General features: G+C 40.9%; 1 protein-coding gene across 1 annotated transcript in view; it reads right to left on the reverse strand.

Moving 5' to 3' along the window:
* Positions 1 to 2,144: 2,144 nt before the first annotated feature.
* Positions 2,145 to 26,008, reverse strand: part of CHN2 (chimerin 2) — a gene marked incomplete at its 5' end in the record, with an annotated part of 163,468 nt that continues 139,604 nt past the window's right edge. The window contains 6 exon segments of the mRNA XM_081996287.1: positions 2,145 to 2,601; positions 6,263 to 6,368; positions 8,059 to 8,196; positions 15,370 to 15,447; positions 17,281 to 17,454; positions 19,871 to 19,955. Coding sequence (XP_081852413.1) covers positions 2,430 to 2,601; positions 6,263 to 6,368; positions 8,059 to 8,196; positions 15,370 to 15,447; positions 17,281 to 17,454; positions 19,871 to 19,955 — 753 coding nt within the window. The 3' untranslated portion in view covers positions 2,145 to 2,429.

Consider the following 26,008-nt stretch of genomic DNA (forward strand, 5'->3'; position numbering starts at 1 on the left):
GTGGTGAGGGGCCCAAAACTGAACACAGCATTCGAGGTGTGGCCTCACCAGTGCCAGGTACAGGGGTACAATCACTTCCCTACTCCTGCTGGCCGGCTTTGTGTTTGAAGATGCAGAATCATACTCTTCCATCTGTCCAATAGGTTAGAAACTTCTGCTCTCCAAAGACACTATGCATGGGTATTTCTAAACACCCTGCTTTGTACTGTCTTTGAATCCTTAGGATGGGGCATGTGTTGAAGACCCCAGATTGTGAGACATGTCAAAGCTACCAATTTGCTCATGGTAAAGGGAAAGAGAGAAGCAGAAGTAGAATGGCTTGTTTGTCTTCCTGCAAAAATAAAAAAGGGTACTGAAATACTGTTCTTGCCTTAAAAAAATAACTCATTACTGAACTGACCAGAAAAAAAATAAAGAGTATCATTGTTAGTCAAATGGCTGCATTCAACGGAGTGGAAAAGTGCTCCGATGACACTGATTCTTGGATATTGATTGGATTGATATTGCGATTCATTGCTTGCTTGAACTTTTACACAGGGGTGGTTCAGGGTGGTTGTAGGAAATAAATGTGTGCATAGGCTTGGCTGTGCTAGTATGGGCATCCAAGTGCCAATCTAAAGCTGCTGACATTCAGTAAAACTGTTCTAAGTTTTCCAAGTAGGAAAGTTTCCAGCAATGTCAGGATGGTAATTAGCAATTGATTTTCATTTGGCAGCCTGCCATGTGGTCAGAGTGACAGACACCAGAACTTTTTAACACATTTAATGGGATTTTTCCTTCCATTTACACTATCATAAATTACAAAGCATATTTCACTTCACAAAATAAAACCATTTCCAGATCATTTTTATGACAGTATTAAGTAGTACATAACCTACAACAAATAGTCCTGTACAAGGCAGGAGGATCAATGAAAGTATTGGGAACTCAGACTATTTAGCATTTGCTCTGCAATCTGGGTTAATCTATCTAGCCCTTAGTTATTTCTCTAGAAGACGACAAATTTACAGCCATACCCTCCACCTCCCTTCATTATCATAGTTACACGTATTTTTCAATTTGAATAGAAACATGTGCTCCCTGAAATAATTCAGGAAACTGCATCACTGAGTTACCAAGTATATGATACAAATGATCAAGATGAGGGATTATTACATTTTCTTTTTGTATTGAAAATTGAGTTTGGTAGTAAAGTATGTTGAATTTCTATGCTTCCAGAACCATCTCATGCTGAGAAACAGTTTTAATATTAGGAATAAGTTGCAGTTAGACTATGAACTCTGTAGGTCAATGTTTGTGACGGGGAGAAAAATATTAAAATTTGGTAATAATTAAATTTACCAAATCCCACATTTCCTACACATTCTTTCTTTTTTTTTTTTTTTTTAACAAACCATCAGGAAACACATTCAAGATAAATACCTACATTTTAAGCAGATTTACTGTACGTTTATAAATACAGAAACATGACAAAACATAACTTGATTTTTACAGGAAAACCAAATCCTTCATAATTAACCTAAAAAAGTGCTAACTTTTCAACAAGGCCAGAAAATATCCTGTGTCCCAGCATCACTTAACTTACATATCACTGTGATCCAAGAAAAATCTGGCACGTGAAACTGATACTAGCTCCAGGGCTTTTGAAAAATTCTCAATACCATATTTTATAAGGGAGTAAAAAAAAAAGAAGATAAAATACTATATATTTTGGGAAATACCAAATGGCTAAAAGTGTACAATCTTAGGGTGCAGTGCCTAAATGCAAAGAAACCTAAGGAAAGCTGGAATACACACAAGAAAAGAATTCTTTAAAACACTTGCAATGAAAGAGGTATGTCAGGATAATACTGCATTAGTGGTAATTGTTTTCAATATATCATAGCAAAAATGCAGGAAAGAATTACATGGGAAATAATCAATGCACTGCATTGATTTATAGTTTGTTAAAATAAAATGCCATTCTTTCAGCAAGGTAAAGTAAAAATATCTTTATAATATAGGTTCTGTTTCACAACTGACATATATAATTATGTCTCATGGAGAGGGCAATGTATAGGCGTATACAAGTAACAGTGATTAAGTACCTTTTTGCTTCTCTAGCCATATTAAAATATGTTTTGTGTTTCTTAATAAGTTAACAATAAAATTGTCTGCAACTTCTCAAAACAAATATACATCTGAGGCAAGGCAAAAGATACAAGGTAAGAGGATTTTTTCTGACCTTTTTTTTCCCTTCTACAAAAAGGCATATGTCTATGAGACATAGGCTTTCCCTAAACATTTTGGCATCCATCTGCAACTTTGCAGAAGTTGAAGTGCAGTCAAGGAACTCTTCCTTTATGTTTAAAAAAATTTAAAGAAATGTTGTTTTTCCTTCAAACTAATTATTTGAAAGCAAATGGCTTTGAAGATATGCCTCTCTATGTCTAAAAGAGAACATCTTCATTTTCTATTAAAATCTGCACAATTAACTTCTGGTACCGCATGTCGTTCAGGGTAGCAAGGGTACTGTCCTCTGGAGGTCTCATTAAAGTAGGCCCAAACACTATTCCCAGGTTTTCAGCATTCATAAAATTCTCCTTTTCATGCAAGGTAACCCTAAAAGAGAAAAAAAACCCAAAACAAAACAAAAAAAGAAAAAAGTAAGTAGTTGTTTACTTCCCAGAATAAAAGAATATATGCATCGTCATCTGTAGTCCCGCTTCACATCAACCATTGGTAGATAATGGCATTTTTCAGTAACAATTTTTACTTTCGCTTTTTCACTTTTACTTACTTTACAATATAGTAACTGTTTCCACAGCAAGTACGATGCAGTTACAGTAGGGCTGTGATTTTCAATGCCTTTAAATACCCCTCCTGCAACTCTTAAGTGATTTTTCCCATATGGCTATCTGCTAGGCTATAAGAATTAGTGGCGATTGCGTTTTTGAAAATCATAATCACGGTTTAAATGATGGTGTCTGGAGCAGTCCTCTACTCTACAGTAACTACAGTTCTCTGGCGTGTTGTACCGGAGCTGCAGATGTGCTTCAAGAATATGAACCCAGATTACCAGTGACCTCCATGCTTCCAGCCTGCAGGAGCCCATCCGCTCACGCATTTCTGCCTGGCTGGCTGCCTCAGGCCAACCAACAGCTGAGTGATTCCGATTACTTGTTACACTTTTGAGTGATTCCGATTACTTGTTATACTTTAGGAGTAGGCTGAAACCTAGAGCAGTCCAGAGAGGCGACCTGCTGAGGTCGGACTGCTACAAATGCCATCTATCCTTGACAGAGAACAGAAAGAAGCCCTTCTAGGAAGTAATCCGGGCTGTTTTGTTCCCTGACATGGGTCATATAACGTAAATATAAAAAAATGTAGGCTACATGTGGCTGGAGCAAACACAGACTGCCAAGGATGCAAAGTGATCATCCTTTAGGCATTCTGGAAAATGCAAGATGTGCTCAGGGTTCCTCTCCAGGTAACAGCGCTGGATCACATCAGTGTTGTCCGAGCAAGCGTTTGGCGTTTGAGTTCGGTCCTGAGGGTGCTCTTGCATTGCAGCGTGGAGACAAACGTGGTCCCTTGATCGATCACAGTCCCTATGGACCAGACGCTTGCCGGTACTACACAGAGCACTGGGTGAAGTTTCAGATCTCCTCTACACACAACTCCTCTCCCAGGGTGGAGCACATCTGGTTTTGGAGCCAGCTCTCCTGGCAAGAGCCGAGACTGCCCTTGGCCATGGCAATTCCCAGCTGGGCAGCAGGTAGGCAGTGGATTCACTCACGCCATCAGGGGAGCACAAAAAGGCTGAAACCAGAAGTAATCTGGTCTTCCCTTGTTTGCAAGGTCCTTATATGACTTGGTTTTGCTTCTGCTCTCAGCTCGCTGCAAAGAGTGGCTCTGCCACACAAAAACACTGTTCCTCTTCACTTTCAGGACAGAAATCTGTTAGTGCCCTTACCCACAGATACGTCACCATCTTCTAGCCCAGATACGTTAGCTGTGCTTTGCAAGGGGAAAAGACGAACCAAGGCTGCCCAGCCCAAGCCGCCTCTGTGCAAGCGTAGGCGTAAGACTCTGCGTTCCCTCTGTGGCTGTCTGCAGCAGAGGTGTTAACAGCTGTGCGGTGCCGCACACGTCTTACTAGCACCTCTGCGCAGGAGCGTGGGGCTTGCTGCATGGCCTGGGGTGAACACAGAGAAGGTTCACAGCTTCACCGCGGTGTCAGCGTGGATGGAGTTGTACGTATTTCGCCACAGGGGGGACTGCTCACGCCATTGTATTTCCTTCAGTTTTGAGCAAAAAAGTTATCAGAAAGGTAACTGCAGAAAACAATTAATTAACTGACCGACAAACTCATTTTTCATTGCCTACATTGTCCTCCGCTGGATTTTCCTGTGCTTTTAACAACAACTCAGTGCACTTTCTTTTCTGTTGAGAAATAGCGCTGGTGTAGAGGCTGTGATCCTCCGGTCTTTACAGAGACTCCTTGACATCGGTGCATGTTTTCTCTGTGCAGGAAGAGCCCTGTGGGGCTGGAGTTGGGACCCTATGTTTAACCTACAGAAGAGCACAGTCTGAACCTAAAGGACCCTTCCCTCTTGTGTTCAGATCTTTCTGACAGATCTGCCATAGGAACTGACATGTGCTTCATTTCCGTGCAGACGCTTTAAGCTACAATTTGGGAAAGGAGAGGAAATTCATTGTGTGACTTGCAGGTATTTGAGAGAGAAAGCTTGATCTTCTCTTTCAAGAGAAATCTTGAAAGCTATATCCAAATAGTTTGGACTATTTTTGTCTCATCAGTAGTTCAGCTCAACAGCTGAACCGAAGCCTGTACTGCAGTTCATGGAAAAGAAGGAAGGCAAGTCAATACTTGGCTATTAAAAAGTTGCTGCTGGGAGATGAAAGTACTGATTCTGTACGCAGATCCCTGGCTTGTCTGCAGCCTTCACGAGCCTTCTTAAAAGCCAACATGGTTGTCCACGCATATGTGCTGCCAAGGGTGGGAGTTTGCACATCTCATTTCTGCAGAGTCTGAAGAAGCTCCTGCCTGCCCAGGTAATGTCTCATCGAAAGGAAAAATTACTCAGTTGTAATGACCTGAGCCGATTGAAAATGAGGAAAAGTCTCTGCATAATGAAAACCCGATTGAGCATGAAATGCACTTCACACAAGCTCTCCGATGCAATTTTATGTGCGTTGAGGTCTTTCTCTTTTAGAGTTGGCATTAAAGGTGCAGAATAGTGCAGATCAAACCCAGAAAGTACTCCAAATTTGCAACTGTGTTGCAAGTAGTGGGACAACTAAGAAAAGATCAGAGACTTGCTGTATGAGAGGTTAGTTTTATTCCTCCATAATCCCCTTTGCTGTTGTTTCCAAGCAGCACCATAAACTTTAACCAGAGAAAATGGACGTCTTGGGCAATATATCCTTCAATGAAGGCCTGCTTTGAGATGACAGTACCAGTCTTTACTCAGGTTCAGTTTTTAAAAACTTACAAAGAAGACTTCCTGAGGCATGTAAATACCCAAAGTAGCAAAGTGGAGTTAGCGTGGTTTTGAAAAAGTTTTGCTTGAAATTTGTGAAAGTGAGGGACCCTCTTTGTAGCACTTCATAATTTTCCTAGGTATCTAGGTGAAACCCTGGAAAACTTGGCAGTACAAGTCACTTTCAAAAATGAAATTTGGGCACTTTTGAAAATTTTGTATGCCTTATGAAGCCTTATGTAAGCCTGAAGCAGCTTTGGAAAGCAAACGAGGCAGAGTGTGTTTAAAACCAAAAGAGAGATAACTGGTAAGGGCCTGTATTGCTTTTACTAAGTCATATAAAAATAGGTCCTGCTTGATTCTTGGCTTAACTGTGATGTGAGCAAATAACTCGTAAGAGACAGCTCTTGCCTTTTAGGGTTATCCTTCAAGACGACAAGTCAGGAGGTAAGGGGAGGCAGAAGCAAAGCGTGATCAAGTGACTTACTGCAGCACATCTCTGAAGTACCTACCATTCCAGTATTTTTCAGGTATTATCTGCCTCAGAGAAGCGTGACAGATCTCAATTAACTCTTCAAAGGTTTGCAACGATCTGCCAGCAGAAGGATCTGTGCTATACGTGTGCATAGCTTATAAGCATAGCTTGCCTGTTTATTTGTAATGTCGTTTTAGTAGCAGTGCCTAAAGGAAACTTTATTGGTACTTTCAGTAATATCTCTCTTTCAAAGCAGAAGATTGTTCAGCTCTTCAAGAATTACCCTACATGCCAATTAACTCACTTTTTGAGATGAATCATTAGGTATCTGAGTGTCTCGTAGTGAGCAGCAGGGAGTAACATCAACACTTCATGTATTGCTTCTAGTCGTTCATCAGGATTGGAGATTTCTGTAAAAACACCAAACAGGATCCATGTTAATAGGGCTTTCCATTTGTAAACACCAATAGAGGTGTTAACACTAGGAAGCTAAGTTATTATTATGGAGTCATTTACAAGCCATTGACTGCGCTTGGAGGGATAAATATTAAACTCATAAACATGGAGCTTATCAGCAACTTCTACATAACTCCCAAAAAAAAAAAAAAGGCTTTACAAAGAAATCAGCAACAAAGACCACCCAACAATCATCTCTATGGTCTGTAGCTCTTGTCTACAAACCTGTATAGGTACAGTATTCGAGTTTCATTAGGTGCTTCATAATACTCTGCCCAGAACGGACTTTTAAAAATCTTATGTAAGATTACTTCCATTAGCCTTCAACACCAGATGGGAGTGTGGGTATATGCTTTAGAGACTGTGTTTGAATATACAAGTTTAGCTAGAGATTGAAATGAGATGGAATTACATAAACAAAGATTTCTGAACATCTTTAAATATGTAGGCATCAGTGCTCATTTGGCAATCTCTCTAAAAATCTGAGCAGGATTTACATGTATTTTACATGAAAAGTATGGATTCCTAAGCTGTGAACTGAGTCAGAGTTAAATTTGCTGCATGACTTTCCATACAAATGTCACCAGAAGCTTGAAATTTTAGAAGAGTAAGAATCTTTCTGTCCTGCTTTTAAGAGGTTGGTGTATCGATATGATAGGAACTGCTTCCTCTGGGCATGTTCTTTATAGGACAACTGATGAGCAAGAATAATTTCTCTGCCAAGGAGGAAGAGAGTGCAGGAGAGCAGTATCTGTGGTTGCATGGGCAATGCAAGATGGGGTAAGGCAGAGGGGAAGGGAAGGCAGCAGTGTCACACAGGCAGACCACTCCTGCTGCTTATTGATATACTGGGTGCTGTTTCAAAATTACTAAGAATACTTTTTAAAGAAGAAAGCATGCTACTTCTTAGACACCTCAGGTCTTTGACTTTTTTTCCTAATAATCTGATTTTGAAGCAATCCAACTGCGGAGTTTTCATTAGGGACTATCATTATGTGGAAGGCTGTGCCCCAGAGAGCAGAATTTGAGGCAAATCTCAGCTCGCTCTGCCAACATTATGGCCTTGAATGCTGCTGTCCTCCTCCCTCTCTGGTAGGGTGCACCCAAAACCTGCCAGCTCTGGGCATGGGGTAACTGCACATGCCTCCCATCTGGACATGGGTTAGATACTGTAGAACCTTAAAGAACAGTGTGTGCACCTGAACTGTGGGGCAGGTGTGGTTTGTGGCATGCCTCATTGTTCCGATCCCTCACCGACTGAAGGAGGGGACGTGTTTGTCAGCGGTGCAGATTTGTTGCCAAAGGAGGCCACAATATAGGAGATGGGGAAAATGGTGGGGAAATGAAAAGCAACCCTCAGGGCTCACACTCTTCAGTCATCCCTGACCCGTCATGGATCACCTAGTCTTGCATGTGTCTGCGGCCGTGACACCAGCCCTGCGATGGTGTATCTGCATGATGTCCCATCTGCAATAACATTCAGGCAAAAGTTTAATCTGAAAGAAGGGTGTGTCAGAGAAGTAATGAACAGAACAACCCCTTGCTTCCCATTTGTTGTCTGTCTCTTCTTTTTCTTTAACGTGGACAGCTTTATGGATGGGAAATGTAATTAAAGGTTGGTGCAAATTACTATGCAATACTTACTTGCTGCCTCTATGAACTTGGAATAGGTGTCGTAGGTGATCACCGGAATTGGTAAGTCTCTGAAGTATAGCTTCAGTGCTCCGGCAATGATGTTTATGTCTGGATAAATACTGGCAGAAATATCAGCCTTGTCACCATCTAGAAGAGAAGGAAGAAATCTTTTTGAAACCAGGCTAATTTTGACTAAAGCAAGGCTAGGCTTCTAATTTAGATTTATTGTGTTCAACTTGACAAGAAAAAACAACCTGAAAGCATTTGGAAGGCTTAAATGAGAATATATTGCTGCCAACTTTACAGTATATGAATGAAGAATGGTAGTTTCTTTATCTTTTAGTAAGCAATTTATTTATTACATCTTTTGAAGAGGCTGGTGATTACATCAACAATATCTGCAGTATACCATCTCACACATAATGTTTTAATATTGGATGAAAAATCATGTTAATAATATATTTATTGAATTTGGGTCATTGATTCACTGAAAATAAGCTATTAATAACTTGTTCTGCTGTTGTACTTTGTATCCACAGATCAATGCACAGGAGTATGAATCATTTTTTCATTTTCACTTGTGGAAACAGAGGCACAAAGAAATAACATAAATTTCCAATGACCCTCAGGAGACCAGCAGGAAAAATCAGAGTTAACATCCAAATCTTGTAAGTCCTGCACCAATCTATCTATACCGATTAGCTAGTAAGAAAGCCGCCTTATTTTCTGTATGTCCTCTAATGTCTTCATATTTGACTTATTTATTAAATAGAAAAGATTTGAATTTAAATAGACATGCTATGGCACTCAGCTATACAATTTATTCTGAAATGTGGATTGCAATTTGTTAAATGAATATGGATACTTGTAATGGATGAACAGCTAAATAGATGAATTATGCAACTGAAATGACATACATCTTGTTTGCCACGTATTATAACACAGTTAGTCAGAACTGCGTTACGGAGCACTTTTAATCACATGAGTTAACATTTACAAGTGCTGCTGGCAAGCCCTTGACCAATGCATGGCTTGCAGCAAATGAAGTTACAAGAACTATCAGCGAGGCTGGATCACTATTATTTTTCAAGTTTAAGTGACTACATCTGTTCTGTACCACCTAGTACCCTCATACCCACATTTTTCTCCAGACTGAGAAATTCTGCTGTCCTCCCCTCCTGGGCCCTGTCCTTGGCGGTCTTGCAGTAGAACGCCAGGGCAGGACTCAGCACGGGCTGAGGCTGTCTGGATTTAATCCACAGCTTTACCTCAGGTTTCTTGGAGATGAATTATACCCCATAGTCCTTATTCACCGCCTTTCCAGTAGGATAATAGCGCTTCCTTGGCAGGAGGTGGTGAAGATTAGGACCACACAGTGAGCAGGGCGATGCGAGGTTGTGCTTGCTCAAACAACGGAGAGGAGTTTGCTTGTATCTACCAGGAGGTGCAAGCACAAGCTTGGGCTGTTACCACCGAGGCGCCGACATGCGGTAAAGCCATCGCCTTGCTTGTCTCGCAATAACTAGTGCTTGTAGACATGCCCTGATACAGACAGATGAGTGGGTGTGCTTGATACATGGCGTCTAAGATGGTGATAAAGGCTTTCACAGCAGAGTAAAAGAGTTTATATTGATTGCAGACATTTTATACAAACCTTCGGCATTTATCTTGAAGGGATACGTCCTGTCCAATGTATGCACATAAATCTCATTAAGACTAATAGCACTACATGTTCTCATCAAGAGAAGATTATATGCTTAAGTGTTTAAAACAAGCAGCCTTTCTTGATGCAGCTGAGCAGTCTGAATACATCCATCAGCATTTAATTTAATACAGCATCAATAAGCCCTAGGAGGATGTTTACACTGCCCCAATCTTTTGTTTAATCCACACGTTCCAGGCACGGTAGCATTAGTCTTGTAAAGCTTTGTGTGGAGAGCTCTATTTAATTGATGGACACTGAGCACTCCAAATGCTCCACTGAAAACAGACACCTCCAAGGAGCCAGCAGCTGCACCAGAACAGATATGGCAAAGCAGAAGGTTGCATCTATTATCCAGGTCACCAGTACACTAAGTGGAAGTGTTATTTATTTAGTACTTTTACAAAGCAGCCCAGCAAGCTTCCTTAAAGGGGCACTTCAGCTAGAGGTACTTCAAACGACAATGTACTTCAAACATACCTCTTATTTACATACTTGCTTATTGTAGGAAAAATGCATTAACTCCTGAGTCAAAGATTTTTCTCTTCCCTTCAGAGACAAATGTAAACTCCTTGGAAATGCAGTGAAGATTATTTTAAAGTGAGCGTAACTATATGTCTGTTATAACGTATCTATATACTTCTGCAGTGGGTATGTAGGGGAAGGCGGATTTTTATTTTCCACTGGTAGTTTTTGGATTGTCTATTTTGTTTTCCCTTTCGGTTTCAGCAATTGAAGGCCCTTGGCAGGCTGCACTTATTCTCACCAAATTCCTGGATCTGTATTTTTATTTAAACACACTTAAAATTCAAAGCATTAAGAAAGAAAAGTTAATTCATTTTCGGTAAAGTCAGGACACATATTTCATAGGGGATACTCTGAAGTAGCATAGTGTATGAACTACATCTATTTTATATTGTACCTTCTGCATTACCACAATAATTTTTTTAATTCTACAATACAGTAACTTTCCTCAGATTGTAACTAGTATTTTCAGCATCATTGCAGTGGCCATATGTTAATAAAATATTTTAAAAAAAATTTTCCTTACAAAGATACAGTTCATTTCAACTTTACAAACCTAATCCTCCCCAAGCCCCGTCATTTCTCTTCCCATGTTGCTTTGACTCTCAGCATATTTTGTTGCATTATGTTGAAGTTTGAATATCTCAAGACAAAGAAAGTCTTTATTCTGTTCCTTAAAGGTTTCAGCTGACTTTGGATGCCATAGAAATGTATCAATAGTTTATTAGAGAATGAAATAGAATAAGTATTACATTCTTAAAGCCTCGGTTATGCCTTCTGAATACTGAATTGCATTTTTACTTAGGTTCCTTTTTCCTTAACACTTTGTTTTTATTGCACAACCTTTGCCATGCTAATGTGCTTCTGTGGTTTTTCTTGGATTTGGCATTTGAAAGGTTTTCAGTTACACTGGCAAAAGAGTGTGAGTATGAGTTAGGATGCCTCTAAGTACTCATGTAATATTTAACAGCGTAATATTTTTAGCAAGTGTATTGTACCAGCCAGTCATACAAACAAGTGGGGGGACAGAATCACTGGTGACAATGGCAGCGCTGTGGATAAAGCACACAATGAGGGTTTTCTGGATGCCACAACGCCACAACTCAACAACGCTGACAGAGAGCAACTGTCGTTCTACAGCACCAACATTCACCAGATAAAATAAATCGACATTATTCCTCTCCTTCTCATTACAAAAATGACAAAAATGGAACATTGTCAGTGCCTCAGAGAGCCGAAAGCTAATTTACAGTAGGGGTATTTACACTGCTCTGGCTTTGGAAGGGAGCCTTAGTTTACATCAGATGAGGACCAACTTCTCTCCGTTTTAAAACCAAGTATTACAGCTTCCTTGGGCCCAAATAATATTATGTGGTCACAACTCTTTTCCCGAGCTGTTAACTTTCAAACCTGCCTTTGCTTTTCTGTTCTCACTATAACTTTTTGGAAGCGACAAGTGAGTGTCCCTTTGGCAAGGCAGAATTAGTCAGTGAGAGGGCTGGCTTCTCTTCGTTGTGCCCCTTCAGCTGCACATGAAATCAGCAGGAGAGGTTCCCTGTGGCCGGGTCAGCCCCTGCACCTCGCCCCTGGATCGTACCGTCTTCTGGCTCCTGTGGCTTGACGAAGAACTTGTGAAACCAGAAAACTTGGTGGCATTATTTGAAGGATGCGTCCTGGGCATTAAATGGGACAACTTCTTGCTTGTTTATTTTCAGACCCATTTATTAAAAGCTGTATTTCCAGAGATGCAAAAGCGTACTGGCATTCTAGCCAGATGCCTGGGGACTGACTCGGAAATGATGGGCGGGGAGGGACCTCTGTAATGCCAGAGTGCAGTGCTCTGCTACTGCAGGCACCAACCCTTCTCGTAAACCCCTCAACTTCCATTTTAAAATTAGTTAAGGCTTTTATCCCTGCTCTTATTAGAAGGTTGTTTCAGAGCCTTACCTTCAGATGGTTAAAAAATGGTCTTTAAATTGTCAAACTAAATTTCTTCCTGGCCAGTGTACATCTTCTAGTATCGTGCCAGGACTATCCATTAGATTAAAGAGTTCTTTTCTCTGGTTCATACCCCTGCTCTCAGCTTCTCCTTTGACAGGTAACTATCCCAAGCTCTTTTAAAACACATCTACCTTCTGCTATGCAGTGTGCTCCAGAGATGTCTGAGAGAGTGACGTGGCCACAGATATGGCTGTTTCTGCTGCGACACCTATTAAACAGAACTGATCACTAATTTTCCATTTTATATTTCAGAACCAAATTTTCTTTTTTTTTACTTTTGAAAAAAATATGTTAATTTCCTATAATGAATGTGGAAAATTCCCACAACTTCACTTTCTGGGCAGAAAAAGAAATTTGAACAAAAACCATCCACGCGTTGCTGGAGGTGAGACCTGCCACCTGCCTCTCAGCTCCCTTCTCTCCCAGCTCTGTCACCTGGGACAGAGATCTGGGATACTCCACATCCCTGGGATAGTCCACTCCTTGCTGTTCTGCCTTCTAGGGCTAAGCAGGGGTAACTGGGCAGCAGAAAAGCAATGTTTCCACCTGCAGGGCTGGGATGCAGAAGGCGGGGGGGGTGTGGTCCCTGTCTGTCTAAACTTGGATCTGACAGAGAAGCAAGCCCTGAGCTGTCAGGTTGGAAGCATCTTGCCAATTCAACCTTCTGCCAGTTGACAACCAACTTCTATCTGCACAGCCCACAAGTCAGAACAAAAAAATCTATTTTCTTTAAACCCCTTCCTGCAAAAAAAAACCCCAACTCTTTCTCCTTTTCCACCTCAGTTCAGGGAGAAAACATTTTCAAAACTGGAAAGTGAAGTTCTCAGTTTCTGGTCTCAGCAATACTCTAGTCATGCTCTTATAACAAGATTTTGTTTACTGTTCCACTGCTTTTAGCATTATTCATGGCAACACTCTTTCCCTTCTTACCCCTTTTCCCTAATGAGATTGTTAAAAGAAAATGAAGACACGTCTTTTTATCAGTTTATGCCCAATGGTTTTCCCCACAGCCTGTGTATGCAAATTCGGTCCTTGCTTTCTCTGCTTCCATGTTTATCCATGCTTTTTTCCCTTTGGAAATCCAATACTGCTAGTGACCTCACTGTTCCTGTTTCTAGGTGCTGCCTTCTTTGCCAATAAAATCACACTTTTTTCCTTGCTGTGGGTCTAATTCAAGCGTGTATTGCCACCAGATTATGCCCTGAGTATAGGCAATAATAAAAGATACGCTGTCTGTAAAAGTGAACTGGTTCCAATAGTTCGAAGCATTTGCAAAGGGAACTGCAGCTGCAGCAGTGTTCAAGTCATGCTCAGACATATATTTCCATCTGCTTTCTTCAGACTCTTCCCTCTTCAACCTGTGATTCTCCTTTTGGGTTTCATTCAGGTTGGCACACTTAGAGGAGAATTAACACGCAGAACAAAAGGGTTTGCCAGGCCAGATCTACCTGCAGGGACCAGAGTGGGACCTGTGGGGACTGTGACCCTCTCAGTAGCACAGCTTCATGTGGCACATGGGCAGCATGTACCTTCCTATGACAGCAGTCATATCACTGTGCGACTCTCACGCAAATGATGGCTGACCTGTGTGTGTATATGCATACGTTCACAACCGCAGCATCCAACACATTTTAAAACATGTACTATTTTTTAAAGGCTATTTCAGTATAGCATGAAAATAGTCACTTTGGCAATTCATACTTGGACTTTTTTTGCCAGTGATGTCTGTGTGACAAACTGTCTCAAACCAAAAAAGTATTCAGGTGCAGTAAGTGTAAAGACGTGCCACCATAGACCTTGCCGGCCCTGCCCAGCCTCCCCTGGAGCTCCCACACCTCCTGCCCGTGGGCCCCCAGGGCCCCAGTCCCTGTCCGAGCGACATGGTAGCTGTCTCCAGCTGGGTCATGGCCATGCCTGTGCCTGGCCTGTTCATCCTTCTGGTAGCCTGACCTGTGAGTTGACTTTCTGGCTTGACCTGGACCTGCCTCATCCCCATGGGCTTGCAATCACTGGGCTGCCTATTCCCTAACATGGCAGAGGTAATACCTGAAAAAATTAAGTAGGAAGGAAAACACTATTTATGGAAAAGGAGAAGAATATGTAACTTCTTAAATATACTTGAAAATATGTTTTCTGTTGATGAAGACCCTACTCTGCACCCACTTACATATATACTTAAAATTAGTCCTGTGTGCAAAGACTTGTGTGCATGACCAGAACCAAGGTAATCAGCTCAATCAGTTCAGAAGGGCTAGTAGGATGGTAATCAGGCGGTGTTTTAATTATTAGTTTTTCAATATGCTGCACAACCAATCTCCCCAATGCTCCTCTCACCTGTTGTGCAGATGCAATCAATCACGTGCACAGTGGTGTGGTGCCTTCTACAAGGTTACAGGCAGAATGACTTCCCACTTGGATTTCCTGGTTCTCAAACTTAGATAGATTTTTACAAGGGCATGTAGTGATAGGACAAGGGGTAATGGCTTTAAACTGAAAGAGGGTAAATATAGGAACAAATTCTTCACTGTGAGGGTGGTGAGGCACTGCAACAGGTTGCCCAGAGAAGCTGTGGATGCCCCATCCCTGGAAGTGTTCAAGGCCAGGTTGGATGGGGCTTTGAGCAACCTGGTCTAGTGGAAGGTGTCCCTGCCCACGGCAGGGGGGTTGGAACTAAATGATCTTTAAGGTCCCTTTCAATCCAAACCATTCTATGATTCTCATATTGTAAAGCACTGAGCCTACTAAAGATAGGACTAAGAACTTTCCCCTGGTACTATCTAGGCTCATACCTGAAGTAGGTGCCTAGGCTGTGCTGCTGGGTTGAGCAATCATCCAGTCCCCTGAGCACTTAGCCTTCTGCCTACCATTACTTATTGTTTAATTATTCCTTCCAACTATGAAATATGATTTCTTATTATGAAAAGCACTACAGATTAATTTAAGAACTCAGAAAAGACAGGTTGCTTTCTGTACTTCTGCTTATATACATATAACTTTAATTACCATGGTACCTATATAAACCCAGGAAGAACTGAAAAGTCCTAGAACTGAAAGCTTAGATTAAAATTGTATGAGATTAAAAAATGGCATACCTCGATCAAAGGCCATTTTAACATCTTCAATGTGCTCAGTGAAGCCTGAGACTCTATAGAGGCCCTCAGACTTCAAACCTGAAACAAAAGGTTCTTGGTTAACTTTGCTTCAGTAACCAACAAATAGCCAGGCTTAAAAACAACAAAGGAATAACAACAGACCTAGTAAGTGTAGCAAAATATTAATTAATTGTCACGTGAAACTCTGGAGCATTTAAGGAAGGATCAAGATCATTTCAAATTGTTTTTTAAAGGATTAAAGAATTTTAGGATTTATACCTTCTGAGTTTGTTAGGTACACAGTTGATTATGTTAGAGCAAAATACTGCAATTTGCTAATGGTGGGGCATGTGATGTTATCATGATTTATTCATTTTATGCAGGAGATTTTCCTGGATTTGGCTACAGTTAATAAAGCTTTAGAGGTCTCTTTTCCTTTTACCAGTTGCTTAATGATAAATAGCAACGCAACTAAGAGATGGATAAATAGCAATGCAAGTAAGGGACTCCCTTTCCCTATAAGTACATTTGTTCCCAGTTTTGCTGTCAGCTTTTATTTATACACAGCTGATAGATGTCATGGATACTGTTCTTCTCCACATCAGTACATCCCCTCTACTGTTCTTTCACCACAAGAGACCTGCTCACTTGCAGAACTGTCCCCCCATTGCTCCACACCAACATGAAATGCAGGGCAGCCCAGCTGAGCAGGCACAGCTAGCCAAGCAGTTACACACACATTATTTATTTTAATCCCAGAGCTCCTTATTGTGACTATGAACAGTGCTAACCTACTTATAAGATCTAGTACACTTTGTTTTCTTAAGAACGAAATCAGTATCTTACATAGTTCTACAGCGATTAAAGAAAGAAATTTAAAGATGTTGAAAAAACAGACAGCGGGCAGCAGGTTTTATCTTAATCAATAAATGTAGAAGTAAGTGATTAGATCTCAAATGCAATGTAGCTTCCTGCTATATCATCGGAGTAAAGCTCTTCTGTCTTAGTCCAAACTATTCTTTCTATTTGTCCTTGCAATGATATAATCCTGGTAGAGCTTTACGGAGCAGGGCAGGGGATTTACTTGTAAACCTTTGATTCATTTCAGTAGATGATGTGTGGCTTTGAAATCCCTATGGCTAGTATCAGTGTGTTGCCATGCAGATTACTGTGATGCCATGAATTCAACAACACAAGATTCCTGTGCTGAAGCTATGACTAACAGGGAAATTTGGCTTATTGGGCAGCACGACATACACGTTTGCTATCCAAAGCAAAAATACGTGATCATTACTGTGTTGTGTTGGAGGGGATATGGTATTTCTCCAATCTGGCATTCTTCTGCATAGCAAAAACCTGTCACAAGCTGGAAACTTTGGCTGTGACATGCTGCTTGAGCCACAGCATTCATCAGTCAGTAGCTGAGCATCATGCAAAACCTTGCGCAGTTTCTGACATACCACAAAACGTCACAGCCTGTGACCTCACTTGTCTGAGTCACTTCCAGTCACTTGTGTTCTCTTCCCATAATGTCTGGAAAGATTATTAATAATGGCTTTGATTTAAACCAATTACTCTGAAATTAGAAGTGTCTCTAGGTATGTTAAAAGAAAATAATGAAAAAAGACACATAAACATGAACTTAAAGTTCACTTTAAAGTTCACCCCTTTCAGAAGTGTAACGTAATACGCGTTTTGACATGTTTTCAGAAAGCATTTCAGGAAACTGCATTACGAAATGTCATGATTTAATTTTCCTAGCTAATGCAAAGCAATGTATCACCTACACTTAAATAACCCTTCTCTCATCCTGTCTTCAGTGTGCGTGAGCATACTACCCTGTCCTAGCTTAGCATGTAATTCAAGTCATCTTCATTTAATTGTGTCTGCTGCTCTCCTAAGCGCACAAACCTCTTGCTTCGATCTCTCGAATGCATGAATCCACAACCATCGGCCGCTGGGTATTGTGGGCTTTCACTAGTGTGGTGAGATCGCAGCAGTAGACTCGCTTTATCCTCTTGAGGTCTGGTTGGCAGTCATTGGGCACGTATTTGGAGCACTGCTTATGTACGTTCAACCCACAGTCTGTAAACAAAATTAACCAGGTTAATTAATAAATGCTAACGCTGATAGGTCTTGTCTAACAATTTATTTCCATGCCCATGCCATATGCAAGGGGCATAACTTCCTCATCAGTCAGCAAAGCTAGAATAAATAAGATGGAGACGAGAAAGATGAACATGGAAATCTTCTGTAAAAAACTTATGGTGAGGAAAGTGAACTCCAGCATAGTTGTTAAAAAAGCTATAAAAGCTCTGGATGTCCTTCACACACCTCTGAGCCAGAGGTGACTGCTAGTGCGGTCTGGGTCAGCTCGCTGCAGCTCTAGGTGTTGTGTTTGAAACCATGGGACTTAACTTCTGGATATTTTAGTTCAGCCTTTTATAAAATTAGCACAGTAAGGACTGTCTTCGGCTGGCCAGCTTGTGGCTTAGCGCTGCTAAAAGGTGAAGGGTCTGAGCCTCACCTGAGCACTCAAACTGTGACGAGCACTTTGAGCTAGTGTGCCTCCCTTCCCCTTCCACACTCTGGCATTTTGGCTTGCTCTGCCACATCAGCAGCCTCCTCATCCCTGTCTCATCACTTCACTGGTGACTAAAGTGACCCCTGTGTTTAGTCTGTAGGTCAGTTTAGGCATATAAAATACTGTGAAAGGCATGATGTAAACAAAAGTGATTAATTTTACAAATGGTTCTTGGTGTCTTACTCCAGAGTCAAATCCTGCTCTTGGTTGCATGGGTGGGTTTCTGTTAACTTAAACATCACTGCTTGATCTGCACAAATTGAATTTTTTGAACAGATTCAAACATTCATCCAAATGAATGTATAAGCCTCAGTAAAGCAACCACCGCCATCATGAGTCACATTATCTCAGAGAACCGTGATTTCTGTTTTAATGCCTTCCCAGTCATGCCCACCCCTGATGGTGCCTGTCGGGCTGACTTAACATGTCTAGTATCATCACTAATAAGTTACTTACTGTTTTTTCATGTTGATTTACTGCCTGAGCTATTAAAAATGTAAACATATGTCTATTATTTGCAGCACATTTCAATATTATTTTCTACAAAATATGAATTAAGCAAAATCATATCATCACTACAAACACACCTACACATTTAATGGAATTGGTGGGTTCTGTGTGTTTCTCCATACAGTTACTACTGCATAATACATTATTGTTCTGTGAAATCTAAACAAATGGGAGCAGCTGCAGTTAGGATCCTCCCTGTATTGTTTTCAGTGCCGTTTTCCAAGCATGTGAAGTTAAATCCAAATGCATCTGTCTACTTAGAGTTAGATGTTGGTAATTTAATGAGGGAGAGTATTATGTTTCATACTAAATAAATAAGCCTTTTCATAAGTTTAGTATTTTATGTATGTGAACAAATGCATTAGATCTGTGCATTGGTTTTTGCACACTTGTGTTTAAGATCAAATAGCTTGAAAAGCAAACTGCTATTAATTTTCCTCTTTTTTAATGTCCTTCTCATATTCTTTGTGTTACCATTATTCATTTACAGGCAGAAAAGATGTAGCAGTAACTGAGACTGCATGTATTCGAAGTGTGCATTTCTGAAAGGTATTTTGACCCTTCAAACTGCTGCCTTAGGTAACCATCGCCCCTTCTACCCATGAAAGGCAGATGTCAGGGGTGGATGTGTTCAGTGCCGGTCTGAGATCTGGAACGCCTAGAGGTCAGGGCAGGGAGAGGTAAGACAGAAGCATATTCAGGTGAGACACTGAAGGGATTGAAGGTCCGCAGAAAGAAGTTATGAAGCCCCATTTCCAATGCACCAAATACCATTTCACTTGCTGAATCTGAAAGCTCGTGATGTGCTAAATTATTGCATTTCTGCAAAACAATTATTTTTCACAAAAGAACAAACAAATTTACAATAATTAAAACACTGATAAAATGCTATCGTTATAGAGGCACCAGAAAACTAATCCTTCTGGGAAAATGAAGGTCATATTTTTTCCTTTGTTTGAGGTGGGATACTTAAGGCTTACAGCAACGCATGGTATTTTTACAGCAACCAGGTGACAGTCTTTTTGCAGACAAGGGCACTTCTCAGCCATTGGTGGCAAAAAGATGAGTTGTGAAGCCTGGTTGCTGGCTGGCTCTGCCATTTCCAGAACTTGTTTCTTAAGATGTAAAAACATTCAGGGATAACTTAATGACACCATAAAGAACAATTCTTAATGTCTACACCAAGGCACATGCATGACCGAAAGGATGTCACCTTTGGTGACCAAGGGCTGGTGGCTCCAGTCTTAAACCAGTTAATGGGGAAAACGACAGCGCTCTAATTTACGCGGGAGGACTTCTTGCCTTGTTCAGTAAAGTAATCCTACCCCCCGCTGCAGGGAGTGCAGGCTGGGGTGGGACAGACATCTGAGCACTTCAAGAGAAAGACAGAGAATATTGAAGGGCTACCTGAACACCTCACTCCCTGAGCGATGAGACCCCACATGAAGTTGGCGCAGTATTCACACCAGTGTGGACCTCGAAATGTGTGGACCTGTAATACAAATGGGGGGAAAAGAAAAAGAAATGGGGTCATTGGGAGGCAGATGGTCTGACAGATGGAACAACTGAAATGGATAAACAACAGAAGACTCAGTACGAGTAATCTTTAGCACATAGTGCCCACATCTTTCCAAAGTCTAGATAAAATAAACCATGGGAACAGAAATTTGCTTTGATCTTGAGGTTTATCTTTCTATAGGCTTAACATGGGCAGCCACTTCAGGCAGCGGGTGGGTAATGATCTGATTTTGCACACTGGAATCCATTAGTGATAAAAGCAAATGACACCCTTCCCCACTCTAGTGAGTAAACTGAATTCACATAGCGAAAAGACGTCAGCAGGCTCTTTTTCAGCAGAGCAAACTTCGTTTTGCTACAGTCCACACATGAGTAAATAAGGGGGAATAAAATGACCTGCGTGCTGACAGAGCCCACGGCTCCCACGCCAGGTTCCTCCACTGCTTTTCCAAAGGCTACGGCAGAAGACCTCTTTATTTAAGATGTATGTTCTGGTAAAGGAAGCATTTCATTTTCACTGAAAAGAAGAGTAAATAGTGAAGTCTATGCCCATGTGAATGGTATGAGCTACTTCTGGACAGAGACTTAATTGAGCTTAATGGAACATAACTCATGCACACTCGGGCTGCTATTGCTTCCTTGTCCTTCCCTCTGCTCTTGTTTGCCCGTTGGGGAGATGGCTGAAGGGCCAATTCCATCCCCTGGGATGGGGAAAGCTGCTCTTTACTTTTCATATAGTAAAAAAATGGTCACTGCCCTTTTCAAATAAACTTGGTGAAGCTTTAAGCCAAGCATTTGGCTTGCTAATGTTTTTGCCCCATTTGTCTGCAGGGTCACACCTAAACAAGTCTGTACTCTTGAGTCCACTCCCCAGGAAGATGAAACGTTGAGTTTTTAATACAGACCTCTCTTTCTGATAGTGATAAAAACGTGAGCCTGACCACAAATGACTACTGACTAACTACTCACAGTCAATAATTGCATGAGTAAGCTTAAAGCAATAGAAATTTTTTCTCCCTTTTGATAGTAAAAGGTCTGAACTGGAATGTCTGACAGGCAATATTTATTTTTTTAAATGGTACTTGACCTCTCAGAAAAATGTGTGTCTCTGGGAAACAACATTTTGCAATAAAGTTTGAGAAAAATAGATATATATACACACATCTTGCTCATTTCATAGCTTACTTTACTTTGCAGGGTGGGTAGCATGAATTTCAGTCATGCTTTTAGAGGGGGTTGTACGTAACATCGGCTGATGACCTGAGTTTCAGGCATATGCTTTATGTGACGTCCAGCGAATACAAAACTACGGATACAACTAATTATGCCTGCATCTTTACCATGTTTAGACTGATAACCACATAATTAGTAGGTCTGCACCTGCATTTAGTTGTGGGTGAAATCACCTGCTGTGGGAAGACAGCTAACTATATCTTCTTCTTTGCAGTGGTTTACAAAAGCTAACCTCGTGAGAAGTGGCTGTTAAAGCTCGGTCAGGATTTTTAAAACCACACCATTTCACATTTCAAGTCCATCACAGTTGCTAGGATATTTGGGGCCTACTTTCTCACTTTGCATACAGCTTATTTGAGCTGATCTCGCTGTGGCTTATTTGGGAAATGGTAGCTGATTGTTCCTTGATCTCTTCTGTCATTAATGGGAAACAGCCATCAACGCTGACGGAGGGCTCCATCTGAGAAGTGCTGACTGTGCACGCTTCCCTTGTTCCCTTCAGCTTGGTGGCTCTCAAAGGTTTAGCTCTCTTCATTCATTCACTTCAATTTTTCACAGCTCTGCATTTTAGCTCAAATGGCAAATTCCCAACTGAAATGCCCCGAGAAAAGTGAGTCTTGGTTGTTGCTGGCCAAGTTGAAACAGGGAAATACTCGCTATCTCTAACTGAAAAAGGGAGATCTTCAAAAGTTTCTAGATGAAGTTGGAAAAAATCTCTTAGGATGCAGTTTTGAACCAAGTCTCTTATGGCTTGACATTAATTTTAAAGAAATAATGAAGGAAGTCTGTTCTTATGCACGCAACACTTGAATGCAGCCCGAAGCTTGCACATAACATTTTTCAATACTAAATGGGAATTTTGCCTGCAAGATTGGCCTCATCTCTATTTTAAACAAGGAGAGGTAACAGCAGGTCTTAGGTTTTTGGGATGGGCTTTCAAGTTTTGCCCCATCCTTTGTAACCGCACCATTACAAATGGCTTGGGCTTAGATTTTTGGAAACATGATCAAGATCTATTTATTATCGGTCCTATGCCATCCTGCAGTCTCAGGAGACCTCTCTGTGTACACACAACATAGGCTTGGGCTGCTTGGGCTACAGTTGACACCTAATGCCAACTTTTAAGAAGAATTTACAGGGAAGCATTTCTTCGTATAAACCAAAACCGTGATGTTTCAGACTGTACGCTGTAGTTTTCTTGTTCAGTCTTTCATCTTCTTTCCACAATGTCTAACTCCTAACTTCTTCACTCTATTTCTTTTCCAGCTTTCAATGAAAAGTTGTTTCTTACTTTCATCCTCTCTTCTCTGCTGGACAATCTCACCCAATACTAGACTGTGTGTCTCTTCTTATTGCCTTCCTGTGCTCTCAGCTTCACCCTTCAGCCCTCCGGTGCCCTTGCTTCCAAATGGCAGAATTCCCCCCATGGGTGCTATCTCATGCAGTTTTAGTCTGTGTCTGAGCCATGTTCACAGACGGAGAAACCAACGTCAAAGTTAAGGAGTGCCAATACAGTGGCAAAACAAAATAATCACTTAAGCAATACTGCAGAAACAAACAAAAAATTGCCTTGAATTGAAATGCAAGCTTTTTATTGGCATTATATGGCGCTGTTTCTGAGACGATTTTGTTGGTTATATGACTGGGTTTGAAGACCTTTCTATCTGCATCCAAATAAAATAGATTTTTCAGACTTTTGCCTGAATACATGCACATTTGTACTCTCCTGTGGACTCCTGCTGAACCTGAGCTCTTTGCAGGGAAGAAAAGCTGACTCTGCTGTTATTTTTATTTAAATACATACACATAATCTGCATGATGTCTGTAAAAATGCCTCCCCCAAACCCTTTGTCTCCCAGAAGCAGTGTTTGTTTGCAGTGATTAACACAAGGGGAAATTTATCCCAGCGCCTCCGTTCTCCCAGCAGATCTTCTGACTTGTCGGTAATCAACTGCCTCTGCTCCACTAGCCCACCTGCAAACAGGATTTGCCCATGATATAGTGGCAAACAGGCACAATATTGTGGTAAATGCACATTATTCAGCTGTATTTGCTCACTCAAAGCAGCACAGAGGCCCTCTCATTCATTCCCAGCCTAGAACAAAACACGTGGAGCATCCTCAAATGCCACGCTGCTGCCCTCGGGCATGAGGTGACCTAACTACCAGCTGGGACCCCACTGAAGTTGGCAGGTAAAGCACATCCCAAAGAGCCTGATGGATCCTAACTGTAACGAGACATAAGAGGATTTTGCGATCCAGTTAGGCTGACGCCCACATAGTTACAGAAATACCTCTGTGTTTTTCTAAACAGGGCTTCAGAGATTTATTCTCTTTCCTGAATTATGGTATGTCTACACTGGCTTATGCAAAGTTGTCCCGCCAGACAGACGCCAGCTCCAAACCTAAATCCATGTGACTGTGTTGTGTGCTGAGGATGAACCCAGCTTAACAAATCAGTCTGGATCCTAAATCTTTTTTTGTTCATTTGCCTTTAATGCCTTGAAATTTGAAAGAGGCTGAAGGAGAAAGCACAGATGCTCAGAATGGCATAACCTGGCACCTTCACTCTCCAAACTCCAGTGCTTCTTTTTAATTTTTGTATTAGCTTGGGAAGGATGGAGGGAGATCCATCCTTGCTCTGAATTCATGCCTTGAGTCTATTTCTTCCTTTTGTTCCTTGTCTCTTCTAGTAGATAAGATCTTTGGTGTAAGATCTACAAAGACCTCATCAGCTTTGCTAAAAATGTGCCCTTCATTTTTAAGATTCTTCATGGCTGAAGGACAAGAGCTAAAGAGTATCTGTTTGTTCATGAAGAATTGCCTATGACAAGATTGTGATGGACACTGTGACACGTAACCTTTGTCCCTATGAACTGAGATGAATGATACAATAGACATCAGTATTTGCTTAAAAATGGGGAAGACAGCTCGTTGAATGTCTGCAAAATAGTGATCTCCTTCAGATAAAACCCGTATCATCATAGCTGGAGTGCTGTCAAGAGCCATTAAGAATTTTGCCCCAAGACCCATAAAGCCATTCTTTCTCTTTAAAATAACTTCTTAACCCTTTTATGTAATGAACATGGAATATATGAAAAATTGTAGACTTTAGTTTAGCCATCTTTTAAATGTAAATATTCTACTCTAAGCATTCTATCCACATCTTTTATTCAACTAGGCATGTTTTAATATACTCCTTTGGAAAACTAACTGTATTCGCATAGTGAACATATTTGTTCATTAAGTAAATGTAACACTTTTTTTGACTGGCCTTTCTGGACACATTATCTTCTTTAATGTTTCTTCTCTAAGTTTTGTATTGCCTTTACTAGGATAAAACAATAATTTTCTGCTGTCAAGCTTTTGAATACGTGTATATTTTAATCATGTGATTTCCCAGTTGAAACTGTGACGCTTTTGAATCAGAAAGGAACAGACACTGCACAACAGCTAGATTGTGCAAACGCAAAGTTAACTGGGCACATGTCCAATTATAAATCAAAGCCAAAACAGGGGGAATTTTGAAGAGGAAAGAATGCATGGGTCAAAGTGGAAAAAAGTCTCAGTCATGAGAAAATATTTTCTAGTTAAACTAAAATAGTTTTGATATTAAAATGATAATGAGGGCAAAACCCAGAAAGAATGAAACCTTAATCAAGCAAGAAAAGACAGAGATTTTCCCCTATTTCCTTCAGTGCTGATCAGTGAGATAAATATTGACTTTTCTGTAGACTGGGTCAAGGAGGGGGAATGAGAAGAGGGATGCTATTATTTACTTTTCTTACTAATATTAAATTATTGATTTACCAACTGCAACAGAAGCGCTGCAGAGGACAGCAATGTCTACACAGCAGAATATGTAGAAAATTAAGAAATGAAGCTTTTTTGCTAAACCAGGAAATCAGTGAAATCATTTTAATCCGTGCTTCTCCTTTTTTTGACAGGCCCAAGATGAATATCAGAAAATTCTCTTTCCGCTAATGAGTTGAACTATTCTGACAGTGACCCAGATCAGCATCCTCAAGGAGCATTAAGTAAACTGAGGTTTCAGAGCGGAGATGCATTCCTTTCTTGTCGTGTTACTGCCTCTTATTCTCTCTGTATCCAACCCGATAAGCATCAAACCGCAATCTGACAGCATTAGGTACGGTAACTGGCTGGCATACTCTAAAACCAGCACAGTCCTTTTGGCAAAACATTTTAGTACAAGCTGCCTGGAAGGTCCGTTTCCAAAGCTGAGTCACTTCCCTGCTGCAGCATGCCAGACACAGCACTTGGGGAAAAAAACCCAAGAATCTGATTTTGTATGTCTAAGGCAGCAAAAAGATGATCCATTTAAACATCCCTGTGTTTGTCCAGCTCTTTAGTTCAGTTTGACAAGCAAACACAAGCTCAAATTCTGTAGCTCAGTGGGACTCTGAGGGCATTTCCTTAGCATATGGTGGTGGAACAAAAGCTGGGAGACAATACCACCGCTGCGCTCTGCTTTGTTGTTCGGGAGCACCCGAGCTCCCTCAACTTCTGAAAACAGAAATGGTCCCAAATGTTTGCTGGTATGAAATGCTTCTGATAATAGCTAGACTTTGAAAAGAGGCCTTTTTATCATTTAAAAATGGATACACTTTAAGATAAAGACAATCAATACACAGTACTTCTTTCTGAACAAAAAAGAAAAGTGAATCTGGGCAAACAGAGCTAAAATGTCAATCAAGTACTGTAGTGAGCAGCAAAACCGTTATTTGGATTAAGTAAAATCCAAATCCTGTGTAAAAGCATATTAAGAATGCAGCCA

The sequence above is a fragment of the Phaethon aethereus genome (genome assembly GCF_964289735.1).
Source record: "Phaethon aethereus genome assembly, chromosome: 2".
In the NCBI taxonomy this organism is placed as follows: Eukaryota; Metazoa; Chordata; class Aves; order Phaethontiformes; family Phaethontidae; genus Phaethon; species Phaethon aethereus.